Source organism: Nannospalax galili, unplaced genomic scaffold (assembly GCF_000622305.1).
Source record: "Nannospalax galili isolate Female #2095 unplaced genomic scaffold, S.galili_v1.0 scaffold387, whole genome shotgun sequence".
Lineage (NCBI taxonomy): Eukaryota > Metazoa > Chordata > Mammalia > Rodentia > Spalacidae > Nannospalax > Nannospalax galili.
This window is the reverse complement of record NW_008355795.1, coordinates 879,010-906,254: the sequence shown is the minus strand read 5'-3', so window position 1 is coordinate 906,254 and position 27,245 is coordinate 879,010. Positions and strand designations below refer to the sequence as shown.

At 42.4% G+C, this 27,245-nt stretch overlaps 1 protein-coding gene across 1 annotated transcript in view; it reads left to right on the top strand.

Annotated features, from left to right (window-relative positions):
* The window catches only part of Tnni3k (TNNI3 interacting kinase), a 304,879-nt gene that overhangs the window by 77,988 nt on the left and 199,646 nt on the right, over positions 1–27,245 (top strand). Inside the window, exon 6 of the mRNA XM_008853645.1 lies at positions 24,074–24,172. Coding sequence (XP_008851867.1) covers positions 24,074–24,172 — 99 coding nt within the window. The remainder of the gene's footprint in view (positions 1–24,073; positions 24,173–27,245) is intronic.

Genomic DNA, 27,245 nt, shown 5'->3' with positions numbered 1-27,245 from the left:
AATGTATATAAGAGTTTTGTTGAGCTTATGAGATCTATAAAATGCATATGCTTATTTTTCTCATTGTGTGTGTGTGTGTGTGTGTGTGTGTGTGTGTGTGTGAATGAAAACATGGGATACAGATTATTAGGGATAAACCAGATCATTTTAGGAAAGTTAAGAACAGACAAGAAATGAATAGCAATTCGTTAAATAATCACCTGCACAGTGGGCTGGGAGATAGAAGGCTCAAATTGACAGCTAATTAGTAGGTAAGTCATAGGTCCCCAAAGAAACCTAGTTTCATAAAATTGACCTATTTGGTCCTAGGGAATGAAAGCTCAGGATGACTCTTCCTTTTTCTTGGACTTTTAGGAAAATTGCACTTTGCTGTGTCATTTAGCTTGATGTGTGAAAAGGAAACAATGAAAGCAAGGTCCAGAGTGGCTTCTGAAAAAACTTACATTTTGATTCATTCATTTCCCTCTTGCTCTACTGACATGAAGCCAACTCCTAGAGAAAACCGTTTAGTAAAGGCAGCTGAGCCTTCTTGTTTAAAATTTATTTTTATTTCATGTATATAACGCCTGCATGTATGTAAGTGCACCCATGTCATGCAGTGCCCCAGGAGGACAGAAGGGGGCATTGTTACCCTAGAAGTGGTGTTACAGACCATTGTTAGTGGCCATGTAGGCGCTGGAATTCGAACCTGCGTCTTCTGCAGGAGCAGTCAGTGCTCTTAAACTCTGAACATCTCTCCAGTCCCATGAGCTTGCTGCATGTGAATGTCACATGACAAGGCAAGGCAGGTCTTTTCAGCCAAGACTCCAGCAGAGCAAGCAGACCAGGACTTTGCTCTCTGTAGTTGCTCAGAAGTTTTCTCAGCAGTGCGTGGAATACTTTCTTTAAACCAAAGCCTCTTTGCTCAAGGGATTAAAACTGAGATTATCTGATTATTTGAAAAAGTTATTTAAAATAGGTAACTCATTAACTACAATAGCACACACCTACACGTTGTCATAGAGTTAAAATTTTTCTTTAAATGTCTCTAGATGGGTGAGTGTGCCATTGTTTCATGAACAACAATTACAACCAATCAGCTGCAACTTACTTAGTGTTCTTTTTGAATTAAGTAAAACTTCAACATCCACAGAAAGCCATCTGACTGTATAACCTTGATAAATAGTTTGCAAATGTCTCCAGCTTTTAGTTATTTTGTTTCAACTAAACTGAAGCGCAGTTACCACTTCCTCCTTGCAGTTCGATCATTTTAATTAATGTTCACATAAATTAACTGAATAAATGACAAGCAGGATCAGCATTATCAGAGCTGGGAAGCAATATGACGGGTCTTTGCAAGGCTTAGGGCCAAAATCAGAGAAAGGAATATTCCAGGAAGATGCTGACCAGCTGAAATGTTTCTGTGAGGCTGAGATCGGACTTTGTCTGAACAAACAGCAAGTCCCTTGGGTGCTAACTACAGCGGTTCCCACCGCTGCTCTCAAAGCTGTGTGAATACCACTAGCTTCTAAAGGCATAGCTAGGTGTCAGTGGTATCATGGGAAATCAGCTCCTTCTAGTTCAGCCTAGGGGTATCAGCAGGCCTTCTATATTGTGTACTATGCTGCTCCTTACCCTCTTGGTTTCCGGGAAGAGTGCCTCCTTTTTACATGCCCAACAGCCACCTTCAGTAACTTGTGCCACCTCACAATCCTCCCTCCAGGAACTGACAGACCAACCAGGCTGCTAGACAGCTCTGAGTCACTATTGGGTAGGCATCCTGCAAAACGCTGGAACTGAATGGGGGCCGTCTAGAGACTGACACTGAGAGAAGCTGAGCACACTGGGGAAAAGAGGCAGAGTCGTAGCCATTTGGGGAAACAGAGTGCTAGGACTGTGGGGAGACAGTGCACAAAAAGCTGATGGAGACCGTGGGCGGGACACACCGATGGCACACAGTGCTTAAATATGGGAAAGACGAAGCCTATGACAGTTCATGCCTTTGTAAGTCACCCGCCTGAATGTCATACACCACGCAAAACCCAAATAGAAAGTATTCTGTCAGTTTTGTCAGCTCTGGGAGCTCAGAGGGTGGGCATTCGGGTCTCCCAAGAAGGAGGAGGGGGAAATTTGGCAAATCATTCACTTTGACCCTGTTGTGCGTCATTTCTGCTCCAGCAGACTTCAAACTGAAGATCAGCTTATTTGAGGGTAGGCTCATTCTTTGAATTGTCTCAGTCTTCAAGAGCAAGGACCATTTGCCTTCGAACCATACCACATGCTAAATTTACAGCTGCTTACCGTTTGGAAATAAAACTTTTAATCATTATTATTCTTTCACAAATGTGGAACAATTTCGGAGTGAGAGTGAGTTATACTAATAAGCTTGCCATTCTCATAACCAGACAAATTAATTCAGAACTTGTAAGCTTCTAGTTGTCAGGGGGGAAAAAAAATCTGTCACATGCAACAGAGGTTTCTGAAAATGATTATTGCTTAATTAGTTTCTTCCTTATTGAAAAAAATCATTAGTCCAATTATAAGTTCCCTTGGTTCTAGTGAACTGAAATTTTTATTTTTAAAATGAAGATAGCTAGAAATATATTAACACACAACAGCATAGTACCTGAAATGACAAAAAGTAGATGCAAGCCTTTTATTTCATGTTCAACTCCTGGGGCAGATCTCATGAAAGTATCAAGAACGGAAAATCATTTTCAGTGTAATTTGGAAATGCCTGTTATCTGGACCCAATTCCAAGTCTCTTCATTCTCCAGGATGTTTTATCATGTAAATGGGAGTGCTCCCATCACAGCCCTCTGTATTTGAACCCTTCTCTGAATGTCATGAAATTTGTATACAGAAAACTCCATCCTCCTTTATACAAAGTCCTTTGATAAACATAGGTGTCTTGTGAAGGAATTTGCAAATGTCCCAGCACTGGAGTTTAATCTTAATTACCATACAGATTACAAATGTTTGTATTATACTTCTCTAACTTTATAAAATTAATAGCATTTATGTCTGACAGCCTCTGGTTGCTTTCCTGTTAGATGTATTTAGAATCTCTGAGTTTTCTGCCCCCTGTTCTTGTCATAGATAAACAATCTTTCTGGAGCTATGCGATACTAAATGTCTTATGTTAAGAATTGTTTATGGTGACACACACATGCATTTATTTTTTTAAGTTTATGAAGTGCATGTCGATAGGAGGGAGGGTGGTTCAACTCTAGGGTGACCATGAGACTGCCCCCCTGGGATTATGGAACACAGTGTCGATCACCATTGCTGTCGTTGCAGAGAAGTAGTCCCTGACAGGTCAGAGACCGGAAGCCTTTCTGATATACAATGCCCGTTCGGACCGTTGTCCAACAGTGTTTGGTGTGGGCTAGTTTGGGTCCATAGCCAGGCATTTGTGCAAGTTATGAGGACATGACAAATATGGTAATGGAACTACAAATGAGCTAAAGCAAAGGAAAGAGGGGAGAGTGTCTTCTACTGAGGCTATTTAAGTCTTTTCACGGAGGCCTTATGTGGTCTCAATTCAAATAAATACAAGCAAAAAAAAAAAAACACGTCGTGATGATCCAAGTCTGCAATCCCAGTACTCGGAAGGTAGAGGCAGGAAGGGCAAGCTTGGTGCCAGGCTGGACTATTGAATGAACCCCTGTCTAAATACACATACATTTGTGTTTAATGAAGACAGTACAACAAAAGTTTGAGTCCTACTTATTGGACTATTTTCTGATTGGCAAAATTTCCAAGGAAACCTTTATAAGATGGTGCTTAGACTTTCCTGCCTCCATCACCACCTTAGGGAATCAGACTTCTTCATACCTGGCCCTTTCAATTCATCATTGATTAAAAATTCCAGATAGAGGGAGGGAAATCTTAAAGTGAGAGTCAAGGAATGTTTGTTTTTTCCTACCCCCCTACTGTCTGTACCATTGCCCTCAACTCCTTTGTTCAGGTTTCTTAATCCCTGCCTCCTTACCCACTGGGTCAACTGCACTCTCCTGAGAAAGCTCTGACTGTTTCAGGACCCACTTGTGCCTAAGGAGTCAGTATTGAAATGACCTCAGGCATCCTACCCAGTCTCTTCCCATGAAACTGAGATGATGTGTTGAACTAAAACCCCAGATTCCTCTAGTCTATAGGTTTGGAACTACTGTGGTCTTTCTCTTGATTCACTCTACCCACCCTCACAGACAGGATGCAGTGCAGACAGCATCTCACAGAGGAAGTCACTCCCAGCACCCAGACCCAGAGCTTTGCCCTAACAGGTTTCTCTGACACGTTTCTCTGGCTATGTTGACGTCAAATATTTATCTGCCTCTCACTCTACACACCAAACTCACTATGTCCAGGGCCGGGTTCCTTGATCAGTTGTGAGTGAAAGGTGGGTGATTCTGTCTGAAACCACCCTACACACATATTTCCTCACACTAATTCCTAGATCAGGCTTTCTGTTTAAACTCCCGTTTTCCTGTCTTCATTGGCTGCCATCTCTCTAGGCCAGGAGTCTTGACATCTAGAAGTTCATTAAAGTTTGACAGATTGCTCAGAGAAGGATAGTAGTACACTCAGGATTGGGCCTTCTTCCTGGATTCTGTCCTCAGAGTTGTCCCATGGAGTAAGACTAGTTTTGCTTTAAGCATGGCCTGGATATAATTTTCACCCTCTGCCACCACACTGCTTCTCCATCCTGATGACAGGTTATACTCTGTTCCCTGTGCTGATGCTCTAAAGCTGTAGTTGAGGAAGGAACATTTATGAAGGATTTGTTATAGTCAGATCTTTTGTCTATTAATTATTATGTGGTCTCATTTAATCCTTGTATAATTTTATTAAGGAGGAAACTGGACATAAATTAACTAATTTGTATGTAAACATGCAAATTATCTATGAAGAGTCAGAGTCTAAAACCCAAACCAGGATATTTCACTCTGAAGATCCAACTCTAAACCAGCATCGTCCACAACTCAGGCTAGGTCTTTGTAGACGTAACCTCAGGTCTCTCTCCACCTTCTCCTCAGAGTCCCTCAGTGACTGACCTGACGAGCAGCAGTTCCAGGATCCCACAGACACCCAGATCCATAGGTGCCCAGGCCCTTACATAAAATGACATAGTGTCTACATGTAACACTGCCATCATCCTGAACACTTGCAGTCATATCTGGATTGCATATGATACCTAACACATGGAAATGCTATGCAAATGGATTCTTCGCTGTATAATTTTAGAAAACAATGTGAAAATAAAAAAGTCTGTGAATGTTTGACACACATGAAACTGGAATATTTTTCTAAACATGTCTGGTATGTAACTAGTTGAATTTACAGATGTGGACCCCACAGATATAGAGGGACAATTCCATTTCCAATTTTAAGGCTTTTTTTAAAAATATAGTTACTCCTGACATTTCCTACCATTATGTCTTTTACGAGTCATTTTCTCTTTTTCTTTGTTTTTCTGATTATTTCTTTATGGTTATTTTGTTTGTTTGCATTTTTGTTTCTTTGGACAGTCTCATGTAGTCCCAGTGGACTTTGAATTCACTATGTAGCCAAGGATGACCTTGAACATCTGATCTTCTGGGCCTCCACCATGAAATGCAGGAACTACAATATGCACTGCATGCCCAGTTTACACACATGAAGAGTCAAGACTTTGTGCATGCTGGGCCAACCCTCTACCGACAGTGCTATATCCCTGGCTCTAAGGAGCATATTTGTGTGTTGGGGGGGTGTGGTGTGTGTGTGGTGTGTGTGTGTGTGTGTGGTGTGTGTGTGTGGTGTGTGTGGGGGGGTGTGTGGTGTGTGTGGGGGTAACTACAAAGTAGGGGCCATAAGAGGAAAGGGAGATATCCTAAGTGGGGTAATGTAACTGAAGAGGAGAAGCTGGGGTTCGGAACGGCTCCCGCAGGACAGAGGCAAGAAGAACAGGCACAAGTTAGAACAAATGTGCAAATGTAGTCTTCAAACCCATCTATGTGTTAGAAAGAAAAACGTCACATACACATATCAAAACACCGCTGCACATCCCATTAATGTATGTACTGTACTTTTTAAAAATATTTTATTTTGTGGTGTGTGTGTGGTGTGTGTATGTGTGTGGTGTGTGTGTGTGTGTCTGTGTATGTGGTGTGTGTGTCTGTGTGTGTGGTGTGTGTGGTGTGTGTGTGGTGTGTTATGTGTGTGGTGTGTGTGTGGTGTGTGTGGTGTATGTGTATGTTGTGTGGTGTGTGGGGGGGTGTGTGGTGTGTGTGTGGGGTGTGTGTGTGGTGTGTGTGTGGTGTGGGGGGGGGTGTGTGTGGTGTGTGTGTGGTGTGTGGGGGTGTGTGTAATTCTTTTTCATTTGCCCCCTTGGTGAGAAGCAAAAATGTTAAAGATGCATTCAGAGAAACTGTAAAATTACACAAACAAATGACTTTGATTTTCAAGATACACTCTATTGATTCTGATTGCACTGAAAGTATTTTTAAAATTCATTATCAAAGAAAATGTTGTTGAAATGTCTACAACAAAGCCAGCGTCTGTCTTGGTCACTTGTTTCTGGCTCCCCTGTTCTTACCGTCTTTGTTTCAACGCTGCCTGGGACCTGAGGATTTCTTCCTCCGCTTACTGCTCTTTGTTCAGAGAAATTTTCAGAGTTATTCTGCCTAAAAGATTGTCAGTTTTCTTCTGATTTGAACTAGTCACACATTTTTCATATTTCAACTTTTAAAAATTATAATCTCCTGTTTAAAAGAGAAACAATTCTAGACAGTGGCAGCAGAGCCTTAAGGCATGGGGTCCTTGTGGTAACGCAGCTCTGAGGGTCACACGCTGGAGTGGTGGCTGATGCTCCTGAAATGCGCTCAGGGAAGCAGAGGAAACCATGATTCAGTTACTCTTCGTACTGCTGAGACAAAATCTGAAAAAGCAGCTTAAGGAAGAGAGGGCTTTTGGGGCTCATAGTGCAAAAGTATTATGGTAGGAAAGGTGTGGCCATAGTCCTGGGGCAGCTGGTAATGGTCCCGGGGCAGCTGGTCATGGTCCTGGGGCAGCTGGCCATGGTCTACCCACAGTCAGGAAGCAGAGAGCAAGGATTACCCCCTCTTTTTCATTCATTCCAGGACCCAAACTCTGGGAATGGTGCTTCCCACATTTGGGATGGTCTTCCCCCGTCTATTAACTTAATCTAAATAATTCCTCACAGCAGGCCTGTGCTGGTTCTAAACCCAGTTTAGAGTTGACAACTAAGATTAAGCCTCACAGTATATTAGTAGAAATAGACGGTAATTACCTCTGCTCACTCTAGCTTGGAGAGAAAATATTGCTTAGTTTTATCATAGTAGAGACACTCCACAGCCTCTTGTTATGTTTAATTTTTATTTATTTCTTTATATTTATTTCTTCATATTTTTATTTTATGTGTGTGAGTGTTTGACTTGCATGTACGTAAGTGCATCCCTGCTTCCAGTGCCTGTGGAGGCCAGAAAAGGGCATCAGATGCCCTGGAACTGGAGTTACTAATGGTTGTTAGCTGCCAGGTGGGTGCTGGGCACTAAACCCTGGTCCTAGGCAAGAAGAGTCAGTGCCCTTAACCACTGACCCATCTCTCCAGCCCCAATATATGTTTTTTATAGAACTTAGAAAAATGATTTTGATCATTCATAGTTTTTACCTGAGGAGGGGCTACAATTGGCAAAGTTTTTTAAATCACTCTCTCACTATTTATTTTATCATGGAGGAAGCACAAAAAGCCTTTTACTCAACCTCGATAAGTGTGGGCCAAAAGACACAGGCCCTGAATGTATTGAAGCCTTTCTCCTATGTAATTGCTCTGTAAACTACATGATTTGTATACTAACTGTTTATGGAAAGAAATCAGAATTTACTTTAGCTTAATAGTGAGAATTTGTCAGGAAGAAAGCGCTACAATTTTACAAGTAAAGTTCTTGGAGGAGAAACATAATAAGAATAGCTCCAGTGATAACTCCATTATTGCTCTATTTTACATTTTTCCTGATACTAGTATATAAAAAAATAAAATTGTTACCCCATTGAAAAGCCACTAGAGAATGAGTAAGACTTTGTTTCAAATTTATCAAGTGTTACTAAGCAAGAAGATACAATATTAGTGACTGTTTTTTCTACCAATTCATGTCTATGCTTATATACTACAGTGCCAGGGAGTCAGTAAACTGGACTGCAGTGAGATTTGGTGAATTCTGGAGGTTTGATTCCTTCTGTGTGTTGATGACAAATGTAACCGAGTTTTAGTTTTAGGGGCTTTTATTAGATTTGTAAGAAAAATAAGATAGCATGTCCTGTTGTGATTGTTTTCCTAGAGGCAAGTTTGCAGTTATGATTATAAATATACTTCTATTATCAAGTTTTATTTCCCCAAAGATGGGGGGGTTCTCATCACTGGTTTTCCCTTACGTGAATTTAGTTTCTGGCAATATGTAAACCTGAAGAGTTCATGTTGCCCATTCAGACTTTATAAAGTTAACCTTGACTTTCTAGAAGTTTGCTTTATTAGTCCACAGATTTTTCTTCAGAGAAATTTGGACCATAGAAGATGTAATAATAGCCTTGGTGTAGCAGATCAAATCTCTAAGCATTTATTGAAGACAGACACACAAGGGCATGGAAGAATTGTGCTAGAAACACGACATAGGGGCTGGAGAGATGGCTCAGCGGTTAAGAACACTGGTTGTTCTTGCAGAAGACCCGGGTTCGAATCCCAGCACCCACATGGCAGCTAAAAACTGTCCATAATTCCAGTTCCAGGGGGTCAGACAGCCTCTTCCATCTTCCATGGGCATTGCACGACACGGGTGCACTTACCTGCATGCAGGCAATACACACATACCCATAAAATAAAAATAATAAAATAAATACAAAGACATATAAAGTACAGTCTTACACATCAGGTGGGAGCTTACAACCCAAGAAATCAAAAGTTGGAATATAATAATATATGTTCATTCTTTCCTTTACTGAATTACTAAACAAATATCTGTTGAGCTGCTAATAAGTTCCAAGATCCGTATTCAATGCAAATAATTTAATGCTTGAGAAAAATTACCTACGATTGCTGGCCTGATGAAGCTTATGATCTAGTGGAAGAGAGAGCACACAGGTCATCACACAAACGGACTCATCACTGCGGCAGAAGGGATGAAGGTCGCCCACAGTGTGGCTGAGCTTGGAAGAGGACAGCTTAGTCTTTCTCCTGCCCTTTGTCTTTAACCTGTGTTGATGTGTGACATGGGAACCTGAGCAAGCTAGAACAGGTCAGGCCACATTCCTACCCTGCCCCAAGCCTCCTTCCTCCATCCCTCAGATGGTCATCTCCATTCTGACCTGAGCTCCCACTCCTTCTTTGATCCTCCTCTTCCAGCTTCCAGGCACCTCCTGCTTGGGAGCCTCTGCACTGCTCCTCTCTCCGTCTACACGGCCCACCGTCTCTCTGTCGGTGACTGTCCTGTTGGCATGTGAAACACGCAGTCTATGCCGTTTCTCCGTTCTCCCTTCCTCCTTGGCACCAGCACTGATGTCTTCAATCACCTGAGTTTGCTCTCTGTGTGCCGTGCAACACACCCCTGCCACAGACACACAGATTTTCTTTGGTTTTCCAATCCGTCCTCTGCTCCTACCTTTTATCTGACACATGGCAGAAACACAACCGAGAGTGTGATTTCACAAGCAATAGGGTAATGGTGTAGTCGAGGAATTGGTGGTTTGGCTTAGAACTCAACAACCCAAGCAGCTCTCAGCCCAGTGAAGAGGAAGAAACAAGGCAATGGCCATCTTGGGAGCTGCCTGCGTGCCTGACTAGGTGTTCTGTGGTTTACACACATTAGCTTTTTGTCCTTAAGACAACCTGATGGATGGGTAAGATTTTTATCTCCAGTTCACTGGAAGGTTAGGACACATAGAGAGGCTTCCAGGAGAAGAAATGATGTGTGGGAATGCTTTCCTGCTCTGGACAGTACAGAGCAGGTGATCATGGAGGCTGCATGGGTGTCACTGAGAAACCCCAGATGTGGCAGAGGAGCCTGACTGGGCAGTTAAGGGCATGGGTGACCTGGGGGCTTACCTGTAGAGAGCCCTTGTGTTCCTGGTTCCTGGCTGTATCTCTGGTTTAGGCTGGTTGCTGTGATTCAATGAATACCCTTCTACCTGCAGGGTTTTGCTGGGTTAGATCCTACACTGAGACAGAATGTGGTGCCTCCCTTGTAGAAGCAGAGAGATACTGAGGTAGGTGATAGGATCCAAGTTTTCTTTTTACAAGCTCACTCTGCCTGCTCCATTAAAATAAACCAAATGGGCTTCAAGACATGCTCAGAACTGAGTTGAAAAATAGTGATCTACAAAGGTCCCCAGACATGGGCTACAGCATTAAGGACAGAGAGACAGGGACAGACTGTTGACATATGTAGAGTACTGATTGTGGCAGGGGTTGAGTGAAGGAAAACCTGGTTCACTCTAATCCCCAGGGTTCTGGTTTTAGCAACTGAATGAAGATTTCCAGCTCACCGTGGAGAGGAACAATAGAAGAAAACCAAGTATGTGTGTCTGTGTGGGATGAGGGACTAGAGTGATGGGGTCCAAAAATTGGACATGTCATACGGTTGCCACATGTCAAGTTTTCAAATAAGATGTCCTGTCCAGTGTAGTATCTCAGTGTTTGGCTATATCACCAAGCTTATCTATCTACCTCTTGATGGGAACTTGGGATTTTAGCTTTTAACAATGACAAATAAAACTATAATGAAGATTTCTGCAGAATTGTCACACAGACACACCCTTGGGCTTTTAGCTCCCTTGGGCAGATAGGTAGGCATAAAGTAGCTGGGTATTCTGTAAAGTGTGTTTGTAACAGGACTGAATCAAAAGCTGTTTTCAAAGTGGGCGTACTAGTCTGCACTCCTGTCCGCAGTGTGGGAATTCCAGTGCCTCAGTTTCTCATCAGAGCTTGGTCTTTTCGGTCTTGATTTTGGCTGTTGGAGTCAGTGTCTGGGGTGTTCTGTGTGGCTGTCATCTGCTTTTCCTAATGCTGTTCACATCTTTTCCTGTGTCTGTTTGGCATTTCTGTGTCCTCTTCCTGTATCTTCTTTGCTGGAAAACCCTTTCAGATGTTTTCATCACAATAGTATCTTACTGAAAAGATCTTTATTACATTACTGTAGTTAGGAAATATTTTACTAGAAATGGAATTTTAATTTATGGATTTTTGTTTCAATCCTTTCAAGCAATTTTTCCAGCTTCTCACTTGCGTTTTCCAGATAGAGATGTTGCTAGCCTCATTACTTCTGGCCCTCAGGACTCCTGTGTCTTTACTCTATCCACTTTTATGATGTTTCTCTTTATCAACTGCTTTTAGTGATGATGTGCTAACAATATCTGGATATTATTATCTTTTTATCTCTTGTGCTTGAGTGTATCTAATTCCTTGTATTGGTGAGCTTATGTTATTAAGTTTGGAAATGTTCTGTTTTATTTAATTGCTGTTTTCTGTCTCATTCCAATTACTTCATTGACCTACTCAGTGTTTCATGATGTCTTGGATTTAAAGATTAACTCTAAAGATTTTTCCTTCCTTTCCACATTTCATTTTGCATGTTGATTGTCATGTTATAGTTTTTATCTCCATAGAGTTTATCTTTGACTTTATTATATTTTCATGACTCTTAACTGTCTAAATATATAGAATATAATTTTGATAACTATTTTATTATCTTTTTAATAAATACTAACATTCATCTCAGTCCTAGGTAAGACTTGACTGATCATTTAGGGCATTTATTTTCTTCATTTTATTTCACAACTTCCTGCCTGTTTGCATTCCAACTAATTCTTTTTATAATATTTTATTATTATTTTTATTTTACATGTATAAGTATATTGCCTACATGTATGTATGTGAACCTGTGTGATATACTGCCCGTGGAGGTCAGAAGAGGGCGTCAGGTTCCCTGGAACTGGAGTTGTAGATGGTTGTTAGGCACCTATTCCATTATATGTAATTTTTTACTACATTCTAGACTTTGTGAATTTTATAGTTGGTACTAGATATTTTTGAATACTTATAAATATATGCTGATGAATACTGTCAGTACCTGTCTTCAGGTTTATTGAGTTACAGTTTGTGTTCCTGGGATATTCTTACTATCAGGCCTAGCTTGTAACAATTACTTGTTTGACTGAAGCAGGACTCAGGGTAGAACTTCCCACCTCTTAGCAGGGAAAGTCTCTGCTGAACACTTCACTCAGTGCCACACAGCATGATAGTTTCCATCCTGGGAGGCAGGACCAGCCATTGCCGTTGCTCCTACTGGGCGCTGTTAGTAACCTTCTCCAGGGTCTTCATCCCCGTCAGTCTCCTGTCAGGAGATCTGATGGTCATGCTCAGCTGAATCGTCTGCAGTATCCTTGGCAAGTGTCCTCTGTGGAGCTCTCTTATCTCTTGTGCTCTGTTCTGTGAACTCCAGCCCTCTAGCCACTGTAACTTCTCCAGGCTTTGAAGTAGGTCTTCTCTTCTGAGGGAAACAGCCAGGGTCCATCCCAGTTTCCACCTGGCTTGTCACAGCCTGGAAACACTTGACAATGCCTGGGGCAATGGCAGGGTGTCTCCTGTTTGTTTCCATCTACTGAGGTTATTGCCCTTTGATGCTTGATGACCAATTCTATTAAAATTATTATTTCATACATTTTATAAATTTTCAAATTGTTTCAAGCAAGAGTAATCCATCCACACTGGATGCAAGAGGAAGTCTGTAAGGAAATTATAGTAAATGAAAATTTATAATAGCTAGTGATTCTGATTCATAATTCCAAGGAGGCAGATCTACAGAGAATATTTTTTAATAGTATTGAGTTATTATAGGTTATCACAATGTTTAATCCACCCATTTCCTTAGTCCATTTTATGGGAATACAGTGGACTGAGCAATTCAAGAACAGAGATGTATTTTGTCGTGGTCCAGGAGCGTGGGAGGTCCAGTCTCAAGGTGCCAGCATCTAGTGAGAGCTTCTTGGTACATTCTAACATAGTGGAAGGGATTGTAGGCCAAGATGAGAAAACCAGCTGGAGTGCCTCCCTCTTCCTGCATAGCCTCACCCCCAAGGGACTCATCTGGCCCATCTATGTCCTTCAGACCCCATCTCCAAGTACCATTATGACTTTGGGAATTAAGTTTGCAACAGACCAATTACAGAATAACATCGAAATGATACCATTTGTTTAGATAATTGGGTCAGTATCTAATGGTCTAAAAAGATTTCATGGGAAGAATAGATCTTGAATTATATTTCAGGAAATGGTAGAATTAGGCCAGCATTTGCTGTGTTTGAGGTACCAATGGACTATCACCTATTCTTAATTAGTCTTCGACTATCGGTTTAGAAAGTTTCTGCTTGAAGTCCTGGCCTTGAATTCCTTCTGTGGCATCATCTCCCTTCCCTGGACAGAGCTGAGAGCTTACACATTATTTTCTTTGCTATAATACCCATATATTTTCACCATCAAAATCATATCCAGTCCTGGCCTTGAATTCCTTCTGTGGCATCATCTCCCTTCCCTGGACAGAGTTGAGAGCTTACACATTATTTTCTTTGCTATAATTACCCATATATTTTCACCATCAAAATCATATCTACCTGGTTCCGTGATCAATTCCTTTTACTTCTTCCACTAACCTGCGTATTGTTTTTGCCCAATTAATCAATTAGTCAATTAATCACTGACCTCTAGAACTTAGCACAGCGCCCAGCATATCATAGCACTCAAAGTACATTTTCTGACTTGAACTGCTGCCCTCTTTGAACATTCACAAATGTGAGGTAGGCGCTGATTTCAGTGTCAAAGTCGGTTCTGAGATGGACACTTCTGACAATGAAGTGGAAGCACAGCGATTTGAATTATCTGCGGTTACGTTAAAGATTACAGCGCTGGCTAAATGGCTCAGCAGGTAAAAGCGCTTTTTGCCAAACCTAACAACTTGAGTTTTATATCCAGGATCGACAGAACCTATTCCCAAAAATTGTCCTCTGACCTCTTCTGCATGCTATGGCACACACACACACACACACACACACACACACACACACACTGAATAAATTAAAATATAATAAAACATTTTTAATTGCACCAAAACTTCGTGCCTTGTGTAATAAAACTATTGTCTTGCAGGATTTTTAGATCTAAGATATCAGAGTGACTTAGCAGGGTCCTCTGACCGAGATGTTCTCAAAGACTCTGACATGTCAGATGGGACTGTACCTATCTCAATGACTGACAGGAAGAGGATGGACTTCCACATTCCCATAAATGCTGATAGGCTTTATGTGTTCTGTATTATCCAGAGCCATCCAAGTATCATGTGTTCCTGTCACAACCAAGCATCTGGTTTCCTTAGAGAGAGACAGGCAGATCCGAAAGGGATCATCACAGGAAGTCACTTCTTATCACAGTGCTGTAAATGACATTTCAGAAAATTTGCCACATCTTAGTCATTAGAAATGAATCATTACGTCAAGCCATAGTCAAAGGAATTTCCCTCATGGATAGCCCATTCCAGTCACATTCTGTTAATGACTCTAGCAAGTATAAACAGAGATGTGTTTATAGATTGCTTTTCATGTCCAGGAGATGGGCATCTACTACCTCTAAACTTGCCATGGTACTGAACTTCTATTCAATAAAGCAGATTCTCAAGCCTGTTGATAACAATTCTATTCTTCAACCACTAACAGTTCTACTTAGAATAGTGATCGCCTGTGTGCATGATCAGGGTCTCTGTGGTTCTGGGGTGTCTTAATGTCTTATAATTCTAACATGCAAAGGATCTACATGTGATTTCTGTACCTGTCAAGCCAGTGTTCTGGGTGGTGAAACATTTTAGCAAATGTGGATGTACTAATGTCATTGTGTAACATGAGTGTCTTAGTTTGTTCTCCATTGCTGTGACAAAACACTGACCAATACCAACTTGGGGAGGAAAGGGTTTATTCAGCTTACAACTCCCAGGTTGCAGTTCATCAGGGAGCCCAAGGTAGGAACTCAGGGCAGGAACCTGGAAGCAGGAGCTGGAGCACAGGCCATGGAGGAACACTACTTACTGGCTTGCTTCCCTGGCCCCTGCTCAGCCTGCTTTCTTATGCAACACAGGCCCACCTGCCCAGGGGTGGCACCACCCACAGTGGACCGGGCCTTCCCACGTCACTCATCAAGAAGATGCCCCTCAGACATGGCCACAGGCCAGTCCAATAGAGGCAATTCCCCGATTGAGGCTCCCTCAACCCAGGTGTGACAAGTTGAGACTAAAGCTATCCAGCACAATGAGATTCTTGTGGACCAACTTTTCCAACTTTGCTGTTAAATAATGAACCTGTAAGGTACAGTGGATGACTATCATCTGTTGTCCCACACCAAATTAAGGAAGTATCCTGCAGTTCATCACATCGTCAATTTTCTGACTTTAATTAAGGAGGAAGCTCAAAAATGTTTTCATTGCGTGTTCTCTGCTGCTTGTAACATCGCAACCCCAGGATTCCACTGTTTGCGTTGTCTTTTGCTTTTAAACCCCAGCTGCTGCAGCTGCATTAATTACTGCATAAGCTCCAAGGAGAATTCTTGCCCTGCTTATCTGAGAGGCAGGATCTTTCTATGCCGACCTTCCGTTGACCGGCCTGCGGCGTGGGATTCTGAAACCAAGGCCCATCACTTCTGTTTTCCAAACACTTTCCCAGAAGAAATTTCTTGGAGAAAATAAAGTAATGGGAAACTTGGTTTGGAGAAAAGTCCAGAGAAAAGTATTTGTCAGGTGTGAATTCCTCTGCTACTGTGGAGCTCAGACTGTGTGCCAAGCATGTCAGTGGAAGGACTGTACCTCTTACTCCGATTTCCAAGTCTTAGCAATATAGTGGGAAATGTGGGGCCTGTGGCAAGGTCTATAAATAAATCTCATAAGAAAAGATCATGGCTTTGGAAATGCATAGAACATTATGTATTTTAACAGTGAACGCTGAAAGCCTGGGTTTTCAGCCAGGGATTTTAAAATAGAACTTTCATTTAAGATGAGGAAACCATGTATCTAAGAAAGCAAATGGCACCGCAGGGTGATGACTAGCTGGGAGTTTTAGAAAATGTCCCCCTCTTTTCTTAAAAATTCCTCCTGCCGACTATCTTGGGAGCTACTCCTTGGCATCCTTTCCGCCTTAGCTGATTCTTCTCTTCCCTTTCCTGGCTCTCTTCCTCTCCGCTTTTTAACCATAAGTGTCCAGCATACGCCTGCTCCTACTTTGGTGCAATTCCATTGACAGTTTCCTTTTTTAACATCTACTTCTTGGCAGCATGCAAAATAATGGGTCTCGTCATGCCAGCTTTACACGTACCATCACATACTGTCATACTAGCCCCATGCAAACCTTCTGACCCCTTCCCCTCTCTTGTTGGTCCCTTTTTGGTGTCACTGTGTGTGTGTGCCTATGTGTATGTTTATGTGCATGTGTCTATGTGTATACATATGTGCCTCTGTGGCTTTCTATATATGTATGTTTTTCTGTGTGTAAATGTATGTGCTATATGTGCATATGTCTGTGTCTGTGTATATGTCTGTGTGTGAGTGTCTGTGCCTCTGTGGCTTTCTATATATGTATGTTTTTCTGTGTGTAAATGTATATGCTGTATGTGCATATGTCTGTGTCTGTGTATATGTCTGTGTATATGTGTGTATGTGTCTGTATATATGTCTGTGTGTGAGTGTCTATGTTTGTGTCTGTGTATGTCTGTGTCCATGTGTCTTTGTGTTTATATGACTGTGCATGTATCTATCTGTCTGTCCCTCTGTGTGTGTGTATCTGTGTCTGTGTCTCTGTGTGCATATGTCTGTGTGTATACCTTTGTATGTATGTGTGTGTGTGTGTGTGTGTGTGTGTGTGTGTGTGTGTTAAACTCTACCGGCTATATTAATGCAGTGGCACTTTTCAGGAAGTGATGATACCCTAAGGATAAAGCCCTGCGTAGGTGCTGCATGACCTGTTGGCTTCTCTGTTGAGATCAGTGTGATGTCAGGGCTGGAGATGCCTGTCTCACACCTGCATACACACACAGAAATACACGTATATATGCACATGCACAATTACACACAGAAAATATATTTCGAAGCTTTATTCAGTGTTTTTCTTAATTTTTGACAATATTATCTGTGAAATAATTTGAATAATCTTGAGAGAAATTTAAATTTTAACCCGAGATAACAGAAGGGAAATCATAGAGAGCCTCATTTCTGTGACAGCCTGGAGAAACTGTTTTCTAATAGGTTTTGTCTTTACCCAAATACTTAATTAGAGCTATGTCAGGTTTAAAAAAGTCATTAAAGGTGTCTTCAGCCAGTGGTGTAAGTAGAGGACTCCACAGCTGCAGAACCCAGAGCAGAAGCCCTCAGCATCCTCTCTGCGAGGCCCCTTGTGTGTAGACACATGTACAAATTACACATTTACTCATAGTAAGTCATAAAGAAATGAATTTTAAAACAATACTTTGGCACATATATAATTTTGTCATTGATGAAGACGAAACAACTTTGCATAGTAATGAAGTGAACATGTTTGTTTAACACGGTGTGATTCAAAGATACACCAATTTGATACTTACATGCTGAGAAATAACGATTGGAAAATATTACAAGTCCTGTTTTCTGTTACGAAACCATTATGTTTCTACAAGAGCAGAAAATTTGTGTGCACAGCAAAAACATTGCAATTCGTGACACATAGTTTCACATGGATTTAAGGTATTTCAGGCAACATTCATGTTCATTAAAGTTGCATGGTATGAAGGCATGTACCTTGCAAATTATACATGCTGTATGTTCAGAACCAAGACAGCAGTGAAATCACGTGATACAACCCAGGTGAGCCCTGCCAGAAATGCCTGGGATTCATTACATATTTGGTTTGAATTTACTTCAGGTTATTGTATGTGCAGAAACCTCTGACTATTGCCAACACGACCCCCACATTTAGTTATGTGGTGACCTTCAATTTAAGAATCTTTGATATAGAGAATGCTTACCTAACATTTGTAAAAATATCAAGAAATATATGCTCAAAGGTAAAAGCCCACAGAGAACAAGATCTGAAGAGGAGCTTAGCAATCTGGAGGGAATCTTCCATCAGCCACTGAGTAGTCTCCTCCGATAAGCTGATTGACAGCAGCACTGGGTGCTGTTTCTTGTTCAGTTTTGAAAACTTGATAACTGGTGTTTCACTAAATTTTTCCCTTTTCCCTGGGGGGTGGGGGTGGGGAGCACATGCTTTCTGAGGACTCTAGGATCTCCACATCCTGACAGGATTGACAAACCAACATAAGACAATCTCTTTGAATTTTGCATAGTTTATATGACATTTGGGAGAGGGTGACTTACAAAAACACGGAGTCTTATAGGCCTTTCCTTTCCCATATTTGAAATGCACGGCCTTCCATCTCCCGCCCCCATCTCTCGCCTTTGTGGATCCCCATCGAGGAGCCCCTGAGACCCAACCCCCCCCTTCACCAGGCTCCAGTCTAAAAACGGCGACCACCCATTCACGGCTGTGAATAAGTCCGGGGCTTCCCAACAGCCGCACACAGTGGGGAGAGCCCCGTGGTGGTCCTGGCACACATCCACAGCCGGCCCCTTAGTGGGCTTGACGCCCCCGCAGAGCTGCGAGGAGCTGGGACCCTGGCTAAGCCCAGGACCTTCTGGGTCACGGCTGCTTCAAGCCTTCGGCGAACAGCCGCTCACACCTGTGGCTCTGGGTCAGCCTGCAGCCAAAGAGAACCAGAAGAATCTGGAATTCAAGTGACCCACTGGACAGACAAAGAGGCGGGTCCTCACTGTAAATCCATGACCTTGGCAGTGTCAGTCCCTCTTGCTGCTCCCTGTCTGGGCCTCTGGTTTGGACACCGTTCGCTGGCAGCTCTGTCTAGGCCTCCTCGGCTCCAGACTCCCATCGCCATCAGAGTTTACCAGCATCCTGGGTCCCAAACCCATCCTCTACTCCAGGCCAACTCTGGCCTTGGCTCACTCCCGTCTCCCCATGTGTGTGCTGTCGTTTCTAGGATTTTCCCAAAGGGGTGAGGCTGTGACCCGTGGGCATTTACAATGCCTTCCTTTGTGTTTCCTTTCCTTCCTTTAAAAATTTTATTAAAATATTTTATTTATTTTTTATTTTGTGTGTATGAGTGGATTGCCTGCATGTTTGTAAGTACACTTGTGCTGTACATGCAGGGGTTAGAAGAGGGCAGCAGATTCCCCTGGAAGTGGCGTTATGGATGGTGGTTTGCCACCATGTGGGTGCTATGATTCAAACCCAGGTCTTCTAGACGAGCAGTCAGTGCTTTTAACTGCTGAGCCATCTTTCCAGCCCTCCCCCCAATTTTATTTATGTATTTAGTTTTATTTTGTATGTATGAGTATATTGCCTGTGTATATGTAAGTACACCCATGTCATGCAATGCCCACTGAGGCCAGAAGAGGGTGGCAGATGCCTAGAACTGGAGTTACAGATTGTTGTTAGCCACCATGCTTGTGCTAGGAACTGAACCTAGAGGAGCAGCCAGTGCTCTTAACTGCTGAGCCGTCTCCCAGCCCTCCCTCCCTCCTCCCTTTTTTTTTTTTTAAAACCAATAGAGGAATGAACCAAGGGCCTTGCACATGCTAGGCAAGTATTCTACCACTGCTCTACATCCCCAGCCCATTAGTATTCTTTTAATGAGATATTTATCTTGGCAGAGAGCCTAAAGCCTGTGTCTGACCCTGGTCTCTCTCACAGGAAACATGTTTCTCTCAGAAGGTCCCCATGTGGCTCTTATGGTCTATGCCCAGTTTCTTCTTGTCAAGATGGCAATGCTCTGATTGGGAAAGATACAGAATGCCTAGACTGCAGCTCATCACTTAATCACAGAATGCTTTAATTTAGTACAGAGAGTTACAGAGAATCCAGTAGGCATAAGACACTAGATTGGATTTTGGTGACTGCGGCTCATACTGAGTGTCACTTTATCTCATCTACGTTTTCTGCCTCATCCTCCCTGTCTTCCATGGAACTTTCCTTACTTGTTTGCTTTATCCCCACCAAATGATGCCCACAAGACAAAAGACAAAGGAGGTAGCTGGATAAAGCCCATCCAGAGAGCTGGAATGATACTGGAGCCAATGTGTTTAGGAAGTCAGAATCGTGCAGGTGTTTGCGCTTACATCATGGCGTCAAGGCTCTCGGGGGGGTGGGGGGTCTGAATGAGAAGGCCTGGTTATTTTAGTCCTGAGGATTCAATGCCACTGTCTCAGATGAAACTTTCTTTTATCTAGAGTTGAAAATGTCTTACATCAGATTGAGATGACTTTAGAACATCAGAGTATTTAGATGTTATATGACGGTATGTTATCCACAGAGGCAATTCACGGAAAGATCGTGTTGTGAAGATTATATGTGCGGACGCAGAGAGAGAAGTTATTAACGTGATGAAGTGTTTGCTGAATGCTTTCACGGATGACCTGGGCTCTATTTTATCTAGAGTTGAAAATGTCTTACATCAGATTGAGATGACTTTAGAACATCAGAGTATTTAGATGTTATATGACGGTGTGTTATCCACAGAGGCAATTCATGGAAAGATCGTGTTGTGAAGATTATGTGTGCAGACGCAGAGAGAGAAGTTATTAATGTGATGAAGTGTTTGCTGAATGCTTTCACGGATGACCTGGGCTCTGAGCTTGGCCTCGACCCTGAATGTGTGGTGGGTGGGAAAAGAGCGAGGGAGTCTGATGTTGAAGAGACAGAATGTGGCAGCAAGCACTTGAACTCCAACCTGGAGCTGGCCACAACTTCCCAGGACCTTTCCAAGGGGAAGCTGGTAAATAAATGTCTGTGAAGGGTAATACTTACCGGGCTTTCCGCACTCTCAAAATTAAGAGTTCTGCTATATTTTCTGTGCTCATAAAATGGCTACTTAGTGGGAGGTACTTTCTGTCACTTAGAGGTACTCTTACCAGTTTATAGCTTAATAATGATATTTATGCTGCTTACACAAATCTAAGTGTGACACAGTTCACATCTTGAAAGTTTATGAGGAATGTTAAGATGTCATGTGCTAAAATTTGTTGCCATGGTGTTTTCCAGACACACCAGGGCAGTTACACATATGAACCTATTGCTCTTGTCACAGTATGCATAAGACCTGTAAAAGCCCAACCCAGACCAGAACCCAGGGTGGATGGGGGAGGTGGGCAAGAAGCCCCCAGCCCTAGCTGAGGGTCTACTGGCACCTGATAGCTGCTGGGAGAGGGAGAGTTTGTTCTTAATGGGTGTGATGGTGGTAGATTGACCAGGCTCCGAGGCAATTCCTCTATACCCAAGAGCAATTGGGGAACATAAATTAGACTTAAAAGGCCTTAAAAAATAGTAGAGGACATAAAATGGGGGTGGGTCTGGAAGTGGGGGAGGGTGTCAGCATATGATCACAATATGATAAATGAAATTCCTGAACAATCAATAAATATATTATTTTTAAAAGATGTTTTTCCAGTTTATCATTTTACTAGAAAATTTATTATGATTTTTGGACTGAAAAAATCAGGACTATAGAGTCTTCCAAAAAAATAATAATTTGAAACAGAAGATTGGGTGCTCTTTTTTTGTTTTGTCTTTTGTTTTTCTTTGAGACAAGGTCTCCCTGTTGCCCCAGCAGGCCTGGAATTCCCTACGTACAATAGGCTGGCCTGCCTCTCATGGAAATTCACCTGCTTTTGCCTCCAGAGTGCTGGGATTAAAGGCATACCTCACCTGCAACTTTTTTAAGTCAGGATATCACCATGTAGCCCAGACAGGCCTGTGGCAATCCCCCTGCCTCACACTCCTGAGCACCAATACTATAGGCATGCACTATTACCCCCAGCTTGCCCAGTAAAACTCTTTAGGAGATCACGTATATAATATTTAAAACTCCAAACATAGTTCTCGGCATGAAGCAAGCACTTGAGAATTGTTGAAGATTAATTTGAAATTAAAGTACAATAGGCATTTATTGAACTGAATTGTTCAATATTCCTATGATAGAATTGGATTGTCACTATTTATGTTTAAATTCCTGTATACGTGATAACATGCATCTTTCAATGTTTCTCTTTGATTAAAAATAAGGCACATTTCTACATTTCTTGTAGACCTACAGATACCTACCATAGTGACAAGTAAAATGGTGTCAGTGTATGACGTCCTGGTGCTCTGTGCTGTAGGAAGATAGTAGAGAGACCTCATGTGCATATTCTAGAGTAGGGGAGGCATGGGTAAAATGATCTCATAAATATTTGTTTAAATGTTTGAGTGCCCCTGTCTCAGCCCACCTGACAGGTATGTTTGTGTATCAAATGTGCTTTACTCCAGGAGTCCTGGGCAACACTCTGCCCATAATGGCACCAAGAATCATAGCAATGGACAAATACGTGTTATTTGTATTACTAAAAATGTAGAATTCCAATGGACATTGCTCTCAACACTGAAATATTTCTTTAAGTTTTAAAATAAAAGCCTGAAGTTCAAAAATGATTGTGTGTAGTTTCATTAAAACTTACATTCTGGCCAGATGTGGTGGCACACACCTTTAATCCCAGCACTCGGGAGGCAGAGGCGTGTGGATCTCTGTGAGTTCAAAGCCAGCCTGGTCTACATAGTGAGTTCTAGGACAGCTGGGGCTACAGGGAGACCATATCTCAAAAAGACAAAACAAAACAAAAAAATAAAACTTACATTCTGACAGTTTCTCAGAGGACTAGCACTTCATAATTAATGAATGCTCAGCCCTAAGGTTGACCTTCTAAGGGACTGGATAAGTTCAAACTTAGTAGGAAAGAAAGTTGCTTTTGACTAGCTATTGAAGCCTAGGTGTCCTTATCTTTGTAGAATGAAAGTAAGTTATGGAACCATGCCTATGAAATTTGCTCTATATGTCAACATTTGAGAGTCTTTTTTACAATAAAAACTTCATGCTGTCTGCTTTGTTTTATGCTATATTTAAAATCACAGAAATTATAAAAGGCTTATCTACCTTGATGGTTAATGGCCCCCTTTCAGGGTTCCTGAGATTGAATTCTAGTCATGTGAAACCTCAGATACAGACACTTGATATAAATGCTTCTCGATATAAAAGGTTCTTAGCTATATTTCCCTGCTAGTCTGCAGAGCCCCACCACAGATGGCCTTCTCAGTCCTGGGGTTGAGACAGTCAGTTAGTTTGCTTAAAGGCTAGTACTAATGAGGTCATGATCACAGAAGTCACCTGATGGAAACAAACTATGAAGCAAAACAGACCTGGACTTGGATGCTACCTTTCCCTCACACTAGCTGATGGACCCCATCATGTTACTTGGACTCCCGGTTTCCATTTCCTCATCTTTAAAATGGGAAGGCAGCGTCATAAAGAGAGGAAGATGAGGGAGAATTGGAGGAGGTGGCATTCTAGCCAGGGCTTAAAGCTCTGCAGACTAGGCAGGCTAGAAATTCAACCTGAAGACACAGTGGAAAGAAAGTTTCCAAGGAGTAAGAAACTGGATGTTACTCTGGTATATAATAAGGGTTAGGAGATGTGTTTAAAAAGAAAACATCAGGGCCAGGGAGATGGCTCAGCAGATAAAGGCACGTGCCGACAAGCCTGATGACCTAAATTTGATCCCCAGAACCTCCACATGCATACTGTGGCCTGTGTGCACAAACGAACACACACAGAGACACAATTTTAAAAAATCGTCTTCAAAAGATACCGTCAGACTGAAGCGACCTTACACGTCATGTGAAAGGGTTTGAGATTTGCTGTCTAGGAAAATCAAAACACTGGACCCTTCAGGGAAAGGAGATGGAAGACGGTTGTTTCAGAAAGAAACTTCCAGATCAAGACTTGTGCATGGTAATTTACAAACTAAATTTGGATGGGTAGATAGCCCAGGCCAGCTTTCTAAGCAGGATCTTTCTCTCCTCTAGGCTAGACACCTGTCACTATAACATGGACTGATGTTAGATGCCCCAGTGGAGCTTCCTAACCAGGTTCTTTCTTCCCTAGGCTGCAGATGTTCTGCTCCAACATGGGGCTAATGTTAATGTCCAAGATGCTGTCTTCTTCACCCCTCTGCACATCGCTGCTTACTATGGGCATGAGCAGGTGAGTCTGCAACGAGGGTTGTGAAGGCTGGTGGGCTCTTCGGGGACTGATTTTTCCTTCTTCACCCCTCTGCACATCGCTGCTTACTATGGGCATGAGCAGGTGAGTTTGCAGCGAGGGTTGTGAAGGCTGGTGGGCTCTTCGGGGACTGATTTTGTTGAATTGTCTTATTCTCAAGAAAGGGTATTTAAGATATTCTTTGGGGCATAGGTATAGTTCTGTGTTACAGCACTTGCCTAGCATTTAGGGAACCCTTGGTTCAATGCCCAGTGTGTGCAAAGTCCTGAGTTTGAAACTCAGGACCACATACATATACAAACACAGTCTATCAGTAATTTTAGCAATTTTTCTTCATCTCAATGTGTAAGGAGCTTGCAGATCAAAGGAAACATTACAGCTCTCATGCTGTTTGTTGCTAGTGTCTTACAAGAAAGGGTATTTAAGATATTCTTTGGGGCATAGGTATAGTTCTGTGTTAGAGCAATTGCCTAGCATTTAGGGTACCCTCGGTTCAATGCCCAGTGTGTGCAAAGTCCCGAGTTTGAAACTCAGGACCACATACATATACAAACACAGTCTATCGGTAATTTTCACAATACTTTCTTCATCTCAATGTGTAAGGAGCTTGCAGATCCAAGCAAACATTACAGCTCTCCTGCTGTTTGTTGCTAGTGTCTTCGTGCATGAGGGAGGCAGTGGGGTGCATCTGAGGTTTGAAGTCACAGGAGTCACTCAGCCTCAATTTGAAAGATTCTTCCCCAGAACTGTGTCTAGGTGCAGCTTATATAATACCTCTGATCATGTCTTCCTCTTTAATGGGAAAAAATAGTACTAAGTACAGACCTTCCGTGGATGCCTTTACAACAAGATAGAGCTGATTGGCAGGTGCTCGGTTTATATGTCACTGCTAAGATGCTAATGGAACAGAACAAAACCAATCATAAAGGCTCTCCCAACAGCTCTGTGCACAAAGGGCTCTTTCAGAAAATATTTCCTCCTTTTTTACTGTCATGGAATTTTTAAGGCTGACAAATATCTCTTGAAACAAGTTTATATTCTAATTTCTTAACCTGCAACTGTCACCTAAGTAGGAACTTTTGAGTATGTGATTGCATTGAGGGTTTTCAGAGAGGAGAGTGTCTTAGATTTTTCTATGAGGCCTGAGGGGTCACCAAGGCCTATTTGTATGGCAGGGAGTAAGAAATCAGAGAGAGCTGTAGCTGGGGAAATGGTGGTGAGAGGCCAAAGTGATGCAAAAGGCAGGAAGAAGCAGACCCTGCTGGAAGCGCAGACGACTTGAAGCCCTCAGGGAGGAAGGCACAGCTTGTTGTTAATAATTTCTAAGTTAGCTGTTATTTGCCCCTACTTACCGTGTTACATGAGAAGCCCATCAGGATGGGGAGCATGACATGCCCAACATTTAGAAAAAGAAGAGCTGGCCTGGGCACAGTCAGACTGACCAGCCTCAAGGCCCACGTTCACCATGCCTTGACATAGAACCAAGCCCTTTACCTTGAACCAAGGTGTCAAATTATAAAATGCATAGGGTTTGCCTAAATAATGAAGGAAGAATTCACGACAATGTTTTCTGACTCCAAGTCTATCGATTTTCTCCCTCCACATACTGGGAAACAGGACATTTGAGTGCTATTTTAAGACACTAGCCCTGAGCTATTCTCAAGACATTAAAAAGAACGAAATAAAAACAGAAATAAGGGTAAGGTCAGACAACCAAGCACAGCTATCGTTGTACATCAACTCTTTACCGTCCCTGCTCCCACCTCTCTTGGGTCATTCAATAGTGGAGAATTCAACTGTGCTAACGTCCCCATGGCCGTTGCCATCCACTCCCCCCTCCCCCCGGGGGCCTCCACGGCAGAAGCTGAGTTTTCCCGTTACATTCTAGTCTGGCTACTGTGCCTCTGCTAGCTCAACTCACACACACTCTAGTCCTGTGACAGGCGACCTAAGCCCAGTGGGGCTTGGAAGTTCATTGATGTGCTGCTCAGGCTTTGGTCCCGGGCCCTGGATGAGGGAGGCACTGCAAACAGCGATGCGCAGGGTCTGGACAGGCTGTTGAAAAGTCCCACACTTGTGCTTTCAGGCAGAAGCAGGGCCCATGGTTCCCATGCTGTTTGTACAGTCATCAACCTCTCTGATTAACCTCGGAACCCAGCCGAGGGAGAAAGAGCCTCTATACACTGGGCGAGAGCTAAATTTGTTTACTTTCCCTGAAAAATATAGCCACAGTCTTACCAATTATGCTAAAACGTGGATGGCCCTTTTATGATAAGGGACTCACTTTCCGAGTGTGAAGGCAGCACAGAGTAATTTATGGAAGCAGTTGTCATTTGCTAGAAAGTGCTGACTGGGAGAACAGGCATTCAGTCCACAGATGTGCCTGATATACCAAGTTCATTGTCTTTTGCTTATTTACTTATTTTTAAGTAGAAGAATAGACATTTTGTAGCAAGAGCAGTATGTCCTAGGTATATAATAATAGCACTTAATAGACAATCGATTTGCAGGGGCGTTTAAATCTGTCCATTATAAAGTCACACAATCAGAATTTACACAGTCTGCATAAGTGGAAAGACCTGCTAAGGCTGGCAAGGTTCTTGAGACAAAATTTCTAGTCTGATGGCTCAGGAAGCAAGTGTGGTTCTTCCCATTAGCCCAAAGAAGTATAGAGCACATGTTCTCCTCACCGGAGTTTACCACTTCTGAGTTATTTAGTGCTAGGCACCCCTCTGAGTGCTTTGCAAATAATAGCTTAATTCTCAAAACAGCTATTATAGTTCCCATTTTAGCAATGAACAAACTGAAGTATCAGAAGATTAGCTCGTTGGTTCAAGGTGGCATTGCTAATGCATTGTGAGCCTGACACAGCAGCCCTGATACACTCAACTGTAGTCCTTCCCCATGACCCCCAACCAAATGTCTGTCATATTTTTTATAGAAGTTTCTACCTAAGTCTTATTTGCTGGTGAACAGGAAAAGGAACAGTCTAGAGTTCCGGCTTGCTTGTTTTGCATCCCAACAATCTGAGAGCCACTTCCAGTTGGTTGAATGA